This window comes from Nannobrachium achirus (genome assembly GCF_963921795.1).
Source record: "Nannobrachium achirus genome assembly, chromosome: 18".
In the NCBI taxonomy this organism is placed as follows: Eukaryota; Metazoa; Chordata; class Actinopteri; order Myctophiformes; family Myctophidae; genus Nannobrachium; species Nannobrachium achirus.
Window position 1 is genome coordinate 28,085,636 of NC_137825.1, and position 9,862 is coordinate 28,095,497.

General features: G+C 39.7%; 2 protein-coding genes across 2 annotated transcripts; one reads left to right on the forward strand and one right to left on the reverse strand.

Annotated features, from left to right (window-relative positions):
* Positions 1 to 1,335: 1,335 nt before the first annotated feature.
* LOC308303610 (hemoglobin subunit alpha-2-like) lies at positions 1,336 to 2,376 on the forward strand. The gene is made up of 3 exons (XM_080748035.1): positions 1,336 to 1,475; positions 1,614 to 1,824; positions 2,132 to 2,376. The coding sequence occupies exons 1-3, from the start codon at positions 1,381 to 1,383 to the stop codon at positions 2,258 to 2,260; spliced, it is 435 nt and encodes a 144-aa protein (XP_080604161.1). The 5' UTR covers positions 1,336 to 1,380; the 3' UTR covers positions 2,261 to 2,376.
* A 3,156-nt stretch (positions 2,377 to 5,532) lies between these two features.
* On the reverse strand, positions 5,533 to 7,170 carry LOC308303605 (aquaporin-8-like; the record flags this gene model as incomplete). The annotated part of the gene is given in 6 exon segments (XM_080748030.1): positions 5,533 to 5,575; positions 5,661 to 5,761; positions 5,764 to 5,803; positions 6,015 to 6,229; positions 6,617 to 6,743; positions 6,914 to 7,170. Coding segments are annotated over 6 exon segments (783 nt in total).
* Positions 7,171 to 9,862: the final 2,692 nt, after the last annotated feature.

Genomic DNA, 9,862 nt, shown 5'->3' on the forward strand with positions numbered 1-9,862 from the left:
ATCAGACGGGCTGACCACCAACTATATATACTAGCCCTTACCCGTTCAAAGATATGAGCTCCGAAATGATGTGCAGTTTATGGTTATGGGATGAGGGATGGAAAGTAACTTTAACTGGTGCTTGCATGATAATATGTAGGAGCATCAATGTAAGAAATACCCGTTTTGTTTAATGGCTACAGAGATACTGTGTTCCAACCCCCCCCCCCCCCGCGCCCGCCCGCCTGCACACACACCCGCCTGCCTGCCTGCACGCACACACACACACACACACACACACACACACACACACACACACACACACACACACACACACACACACACACACACACACACACACACACACAGCTGGTTAAACATGTTGCCTCATGCTAGATGCAGAATAGATGTGCCTCATGCTAGATGCAGAATAGATAGTAGATACACCATAAAAATGCTAATATACAGTATATGATTTGTGAAAGTGACAAACGGGCTTCACAGTTATGTTAGGTGTGTTCATATGCTAATATATATATATAGACCTATATATATATATATATATATATATATATATATATATACATATATATATATATATTATATATAGGCCTATGTATGCACTGCAGTCATGTTGATGAGTTTGGCAGTTTGGCTAGGCCTATATGGCTATATTCAAACCACTACTAGTCCATGTCATATAGTGTGATTTGTGTGTTGATATATTCAGATGATTCAACGAGAATAAGTTGATAAGAATATGCTGAGAGAATGAGAATGTCAAACGCATTGTGCAACGACCAAACTAGAGGGTGGGTGAGAGATGGAAGAAGTATGCTGTTAGACACGTCTTTTCTTGTAATGATGATGTGCAGCTAATTATTTGCATGTAGGCCAACAGGAAGAATAAGAATTCATTTTATATATATATATATATATATATATATATATATATATATATATATATATATATATATATATATATATATATTATATTATATTCTGAGAGACTAAAGTTGAATTTGGTTGCGTGCAGCTGAAGAAAACATGAAATAAGCAAGCATTATATGGAGATAATTTTACATGGAGATAATTCCCCCCCACACACACCATTTCGTTCGACTATTTTCCCCATTCTTCGGGCAATGCATATACATATAGCCTATAGGCCTACTAACCTACATTGTTCAACTGTTGGCTCTCCTCCATATGAAGACTGTATTATAGGCCTATCAGCTGAAGATGGGCGATGGGTGGGTGAGCCTGCGTCACTGACTTGGCACCGCTTCAAGAAGCGCCCATCCCGACACCATGAGAATATAAAAGCATGTTGGGTTGCGCGGACCACCCCAGTGCTCTCCATTCCCCTGTTGAACCAGAAACAGAGAGAGAACCGTCACCATGAGTCTGAACAGTAAAGACAAGGCCCTGGTCAAGGTCGGGTGGGCCATGGTGCAAAGGAGATCAGAATCGATCGGAGTCGAGGCAATTTCCAGGTATGCATAGCGTTACATATTGATAAATATATACAGTTCAGTGAAAGTACGCTGTAGACTATACTGACAAATGCAACGTCTAGGCGAAAACAAATCGAATTTCTCTCTCATAAATATTTTCTGATCACTTCTCGACAGGATGTTCTACAATAATCCTCACACCAAGACCTACTTCGCTCACTGGGGAGCCGACCTGGGCCCGAAGAGCCCCCACGTGAAGAAACAGGCCAACAATGTCATGAGGGCCATCACAGACGCTGTGGCCAACATGGACACCCTCGACGAAGACATGCTGTCTCTGAGCGAGCAGCACGCCTTCCAGCTCCGCGTGGATCCCGTCAACTACAAGGTGAGCGCAAGACAGTCACTGTGCTATGGGATAAGTTAAGTAACTATCTGTTGCAGTGGTGGTTGATAATTATTTGTGCAGATGAGATGGAAAAAATAAAAATAAAATCCGTCCTGTCAAATTAGCTAATTAAGACAGGCGTATACATCGCTATAAATATGTTTTAGCCTGTATATTCTCAAGCGAAAGTTACACTATAACATCCCACTGTGATAGCATCGATTTTTGTTCAGATTTTGAGGTCACATTATTAATGTAGCCTATATACAATCACGATTTAAATATACGCTTTCTTTATTGTCCACAGTACCTGATCTACAACCTTCATTTGACGATTGCCAAAGCTTTCCCCGATGAGTTCACTCCTGTTATGCACTTGGCCTTTGACAAGTTCCTGAACCTCGTAGCTCTGGCCCTCTCTGACAAGTACAGATAAGGTGCGCCTGCCCTGGATAGACTGCACTGCACGCCAGCCGCAATCCGCCGAGTGAAAGGCCATTCTGTCATTCCTGGTGAAAATAATAAATAAATGTAATTGATACAAAACTTAAACATTGTCCTTTATTCGTTGTGTCAATATGTTGGTATTTTTTGCACTCATAATAATAATCATAGAATGATAATAGGTAGAGATTGATATAGAATAGGTGAATTTAGCAAAATTTGTATTTCTTTAAAAAGAAATAGATTAGGCTCATATATATACTGTATATAGGTAAGCAGATCGTATTAATTGTTTTTAAATCAATATTATAGTTAATTTATTATTTGGGCAAATTGGGCCAAAAATAAATTTGCAATTTGTGAAATTGCAAGTGTGGTTGCCCCAGGCTGTGGTTCAAATCATATTTGAGTTTTGGGAAGTGAATTTCCATTATTTTGGGGGCTATGTTTGTTTACCAGTAAGTGCTGCATCTTGAGCATTGTAATGCATTACTGGGCTCTGGGCTGATTTGACCTATGTGGAACCAGTCAGAGCCAGCTGCTTTTAGTGTGTCAATGAACTAAATGCATCCAGATGCCTGGGTATATCCCCGTACCCAACAGGGCCTAACAGGGCATCATCTGGGAATGCCCATATATGGACATTTTATTTATTTCGTCCTTTAATATATATCCATATACATATATGGACTTAATATTAACGTTTTCGGGGGGAATGCCCATTGCCCATATATGGTCTCATGTGGTCTGTGATGTCAGTCATCTCCATATTTGGGAAAAGTTAAAATTTTAATTAAAGTCAGTGGGGAAAATTAATTCACTAATAAATTAATATCAATTAAACAATACAACTTTTCTCTTAGCAAAATTGCAAATTCCTGATGAAGCCGTCGATTTGACATATGGCACAAGTGTGTGGCGCGAAAACTGTGGGAGGAGTAGGGGTCAAACCTTTCGTTATTCTAGAAACAGAATAAAGTTTCCTCAGGGCTATAGTCTGGTTGCCCTGCTGCATGGGCAACCAGACTAATTTGACTATTAGTCAATTTGCAATTTAGAAGATGCCTTTAAACGAATAATTTACTTAAAGGAGTAGTTCACCCCCAAAATGACTTTTTTTCTATTGATTAGTCACGCCATGGAGACTAGAGTTCAATAATATTTTTTGTTTTTTGTCACATTCCTAAGACAAAAATTGGATTCGAGTAAATTTACCCCCATTGATTCCGGATGGGGACCCGTTTCGAAACGGGTCCCCATCCGGAACGAATGGGGGTACATTTATTGTTATCACCTTTTTGTCTTAGTAATGCGACAAAAAAACTAAAAATATTATTGAACTCTAGTCTCCATGGCGTGACTAATCAATAGAAAAAAAAGTCATTTTGTGGGTGAACTACTCCTTTAAATGCAAGTAAATAGAGTGCAAAGACAACCTTGCTACAAAGTAGGGGAATGCCTGACAACATGCTATCCAAATTATACTGCATTTGTGGACAAGAAAACACAGTAGGCCCCCCTACTGTATATAGTTATATAGCAGGAGTAGGCAACCTTAGGCGCGGGTGGCAACATTGGCGCAGGGGAGAGTGATCACTGGCACACTGGCAGAAGTAAGAGAGAATATTTTTATTTTAAAATCAAATGTATTTTTTAAACGGGGTCAATTAAATGAAGTCAAATAATTTACAGCAAATTACAGCCTGCACATAATTCTACATTCATTAAAACTCTGAACTCTGACTAAGGAGGGAGTCGGGGAAATAGGTGGATTATTGCTCTGAGTCATATGATGTCCTGATGTCAGAATTTTGATGGGGTCTCATTAAAATTGATGTTGACAAGGCACACTGACTATCTAGAAAATAAAAACATGGCACTTCATTTCAAAAAGGTTGCTGACCCCTGGTATAATAAAGCAAGGTCCCACACTATTAGTCTATTGTGGAGGTAAAATCGAATCAAATGGATGAGGACGCACACTCGTAGCCATGACCTGATACTGTACATTGTTTATTAAACTATGTTTCAACCACAGGTCTTCCTCAGGGTTTACACAGGAAGTCATATATACAGTAAGGTCAGTCAATAAATAAAAAAGCCCTGAGGTATAGGGTGAGTATTTATCACTTATTGATTAGAATGAAAATTAAGATAATCAAGCACAAGCAATAAATTCTATACAAAATCCCACAACCTAATTAGAATCGCCCCAAAAAATAGTGTGTATGCTGGTTGGTCCGACCGTCCATCTGTAACTCCACGTTCAGCAGTTGCTCAATTGTCTAAAAAACACAATACAAAAATCAATAACGCATGTACCTTGCCCAACATCAACTTTATCACCTTCAGATGTGTCTCTACTTCTCATAATCCCCAAATGTTTAAAATATTTTCCCAAATTTTGGCCTGTAGGCGGCTGTCCTGTGATGCGATTTACATCACGAATGGGCGTCAACATCACAGTCTGTCTGCTTCACACCAAGGGGCTGTAGGCTAGTATATATTAAAAATACAACTTGGAATGTCAAACTATGTTAAATTATGTAAATACCAGGGGAATAAACAGCACAATTTAGTATCGATCACAATAAAGTGGTGTGAAATGTGAAATGAGAAAATCAAGGGTAGATTCTTAGCTCTGGAACTGACATTGGAAGAGAAGGTCAAATTAAGTTAAAGATTTTACAGAAAAATAATTACAAATAGTTTTCTATCAAAACTTTTTTCCCTTCTTTTTTTGACAGTAAAAAAACGAAATAAAAATGGACATTCAGGCCATTAGGGGCCAAAGTATTTAAAGAGGTGGTGCAATTATGTTTTGTACTTTTTCTGTTTTGTATGTGTCTATTAACATTACACAAATATGTCTTCTCTATTTTTGTTTTATTCCTGAAAGCTGAAAGCCTCTGAGTCAAAAGGCCCAATTGAAATACACTGCTGTAATGATCATAAAATCATCCCCTCCCCTTTTTTCCACTCGGCAACAGCTGCTAATTTCAGCTGGGTCACCCTCACCACCCACCTAAAAAACAAGTATACATAAAAACATAATTGTAACACTTTCTGTACACTTTTTTGAAAAAAATCATCCTCCAAGTATAATTATAATAGGCCTACCTGATGATCATGTTTTAGGAGATTTTTTTTTTAAATCCAATAGGGTTCTTTCTTTGACATAACATGAACTAGTAGTTGAAGATGTCTGCTGGACGGTGGATAAAGTTATGAGCAACATTTCAGAAGGGATGAAGGCAAAGTGTATCACTTTATAATAAGCCGCATCTTTTCGTCACCAAGGATGGTCCTGTAATAAAAAATAAAAACATTTTTATTTGTATTTTTAATTTCTTTTGTTACACAGCACATGGGAAAGCATACATGGCACCTACCTGAGAAGTCCAGTAGCCAGCAGGCCTCCTCCTATTGGTCCAACCCAGTAAACCCAGTGGTAGGTCCAATAGTTGGCCATCACAGCTGGACCAAAGGCCCTGGGCCCCTGGCAGGGTTCAAGCATGCCCCTGATACATCTCCACTGGATCAGAACACAGAGCACAACAAATATTTAAATATTGAAAAGTCAAGTCTTGGAAATGTAGTGGAGTGAAAGTGAAAGTCATATCCAAAAATAAAAAAAATGTAATACATGATGATATATTTAAAAAATGCACTTAAGTACAGTATTCAAGTTACTGAGATCACTGTTCATTTCAAGGCCAAAGTTGGCCACAGCCACATTATCTCACCCAGCCAGGATGATGATGATGACAGTGCAGCCCACTAGGAACGGAGCCAAAGGGGTTTTTGTCTTTTGGTTGACTGCCACCAGCAGCACCACCATAGTGATTAAGCAGGTCATGACAATTTCTCCAAAGATGGCACCTGCTAGCTGGTTTTCTGACTTGAGAATTTTGAAAGCGGCCCCAGTGGCATTGAAGTAACGGTCGGCAGGTGTCATGATCTATAAGGTGAAATATTACACAGATACAGATTTGTATGTACAGTACCAGCCATATGTTAAATGTAATAGTTTGTAAGAAACAAATAGGCTAAACTACGCTGTTCAAAGTCACTCCCACAAGACCCAACAACAAAACACCACATAATGCATCATTTCACAGATAGAAAGTATTTACTTAAACTGTATGTACTTTTTTGACCTATATTGACTGCCCTTTTTCCTGCTTCAATGAAAATAGCTGATCATCAAGGTCTCTGTGTTGCAATGCGATGCGTTATGATGAGCTTATCAATCTGCTATTTTTGAAGAATGTTCACCCCAGTATAGGGAGTGGGACGCTAGGGTTCAAGTGGTTAATTTACCAATGGCTATGGATTTGACACTGACCTTCGCCATTCCAGCTCCCAGGACACCTCCAATGAGTTGACTGGCAAGATAGGGCCCCACCATCATTCGCTCCATGCCTCCACACAGGTAAATGGCTATGGTGAGAGGTGGGTTGAAATGGGAACCACTGGGAGTGGAGTGAGAAATGAAGAGTGAAAAACAAAGAGCAAGAGCAGGTGCCATATGGCCATTGCAAGTTAAGCCTATGTGCACTGCAGGTGATGCAATTTTCCAAAGGATGCATAATAAGACAATGAGAATCAACAATACTTAGTGTCAGTGTATTTGAAAAACAACCTGATGTTTGCCATGACAGCAACCAACACTGCCACAGCCAGTCCATGCACCAACGCCGGCTGCAACCTTCCTGCTGCAGGCACATTTTCTATGACAGACACACAGCCAATAAACACAAAAAACATGGTCCCCACAATCTCTGCCAGGCAGGGCTGGAACACCTTCTCGAACTTGTTGGGAGGTCTGGCGGCAGGCGGCTTCTCACCCTTCTCCAGTGTGGAGTCAATATCCTCCATCTCCATTTTTTCAGATGCCATCGTGAGTAAAAAAGGTATTCTTAACCTGCCTGTTATATAGTAATGTAACAACAAACCAACTGTCCACGACTCTCTGTGGACTGTCAGACTCAATACGGGATGAGTTCACTCCTGTTATGCACTTGGCTACTATGGATAAGTTCCTGAACCTCGTAGCCCTGCTCTGACAAGTACAGATAAGGCGCGCCTGTCCTGGATAGACTGCACGCCAGACGCAGTCCACCGAGTGAAAGGCTACATTATCCTTATCATTAAGAAAATAATAAATAATGTAATTGATACAAAACTTAAACCTTGTCCTTTATTCGATGGTCAATATGTTGGTCTTTTTTGTTTTGCACAATCTAGCATCGATCACAATAAAGAGGTGTGAATCGAGAAAATCTAAAACACACAGGGTGGATTCCTAGCTCTGGACAGATGGTAGAGAGAAGGCCAAATTAAGGTGGAACCTAAGAAGCATGAAGTTAAAGATATTACAGATTTTTTTTTATAATTGGTTTCTATAGAAACCCTTTTTACATGATAGAAAAAACAAAACACATTGGGAAACAGGATTCTTTTTTTTTTTTGTTAAGGACATTCTGGCTATCCAATAGCGCTCTCTATTCAACATAACATAACACGAACAATTACCCAACATACAACTGCATATCATCTATAAATTCAGATGTCCATCACTACTATCGTACTATGCAACTATAACATAGAGTCTTCAAACATTAGACCATATATGGAATATAAAAAACATAGGCCTATTTAACCTAAAGGCAGGGGGAGGGGGGATACCCTCTTATCTCAAGACTAAAGTTGGCCATAGCCGCATTACTATCTCACCCAGCATTATGTCGATGATATAGCCAGTAGCCTACCACCCTCCAGAAAGGGACAGGGTTTTTGATGGTGCAACTTGCCACAACACAGATCCATTTCACACGGTCCTATGCCACAATTTTACGCGAATAATCTAGCTCCAGTTTTATAGACAAACTCTCTTGTAGCAGGGAATTGCAATTAAACAAGTTAAGAAGCGAATCAACTGCTAAATTTAGGACAAATTACGGAAACCTTGCTAAGCACTGGTAAATTATGACCAGCATGGGAGGGTGTGAAGTCTATCAGGAATCCCCAAAGGGAATGCCCTTTGCTGGCAAGAATCATGATTTTAGCAAGGAACTAAGGCCATGGCTACACGGAGCTGGATTTTTCATATATCTCGGTTTTTCAGATATCCACATAGAAGAAATATCTAGGTCCACACAGAGCTGGATATTTCATATATCCCGGTTTTTCAGATATCCACATAGAAAAATATCTAGGTCCACACGACAAAGATATCTAGGTCTAACAAGCACACACACAGTAAGGTCTTCAGAGATATCCGGGTTCCCTTCTACACGGATCCAGTGAATCAGATATTTTTCAATCTCTCCACTTATTTATCCAAATTCAAAAATATCCAGTTTTGCGGCCGAAATATCCAGCTTTGTGTGGCTGCAAGCCCCAACAGCACCAAAAAATGTCTAGATTCAGAAATATCCAGCTTCATGTAGCCGGCACCTAAGATTGACGATAGTGACAAGGTTTTAAAAATGTCAGTACACTTTTGACGAACTGTGAAGTATCATTTTCATCACTCCTCATCACATGTCACTTTAAGTGTCCGACATAACTTACAGCAGCCCAAATGATAACAAATAGTCCAACGGTGGAAACCTCCACACGACATCACACACTGGCTACAGAGCTTTTTGGACATTGCTTATCTGGAACTGTTTTCATCAACCATTTACCATATTCAACAAGGCACACTTTCACTATGGACACATTTCATATCTCTGAAAGATTTTCTGACTTAATGATACAATGGATTGTGGAAGGAGGAAGGGTTGGGAATGGATGGGATGATGAAAGGTGGGTAAAAGGATAAGGGTGGGGGATACAGGAGTTCAATGATGTTGATTTTGAGCTGCTTGAGATTCAAATCGATAAAAATGTTATGAGGGGGAAAAAAAGTCACTTGAACTCCATAGGGTTCCTGAGGTGACTTTTAAATATGACCATGAATTATCTGGATGGTGCAAAGAAAAGTGTATGATTGCTTTTTATTGACCTCTCCTGCAGCTAACTGTAGACCTATCCAACCTCGCATTTTAATGGATGGACTTACCACTTACCTACCATCATCCAAAACATCTCAGATCTCAAAACCGACAATTAGGCAATCTAGTGCTGAGCCCTGTCCGACGGGCCTGTCGCCATGTCAGTCTTGGTGACAAGGTTGTCACACAAGAATGATCACATTAGCCTATCGTGTACATATTAAAATGATTGCACTCCATTGCTGCTGCAAATGCACTATCGCTTATTGGGCACATTATGTTTGATATCGGCTGCTAAGCCACCCATGTCTCTCACACCTGCACAAATGTGATTCTGTATCTGCTGCAAACGTTTTTCTACTGCACAAGCAGCATATTCTGCCTATTCTTTTCTCTCTCTCTCTGAGTGATGCTGCTTCATGTATGCTGCTTGTGTTTTGTTTGCCTAGATGTGGCATATGGCACAATTCCCACCTACGCACTCTGTGTTTCAGTGGTGGGACACTTCATAAAATGATATTATCACTGGGTAATCCAAGCTATTACAGTTTCAAAAGTTTGAAATCTTTTTTTGAAATATTACCAAACCA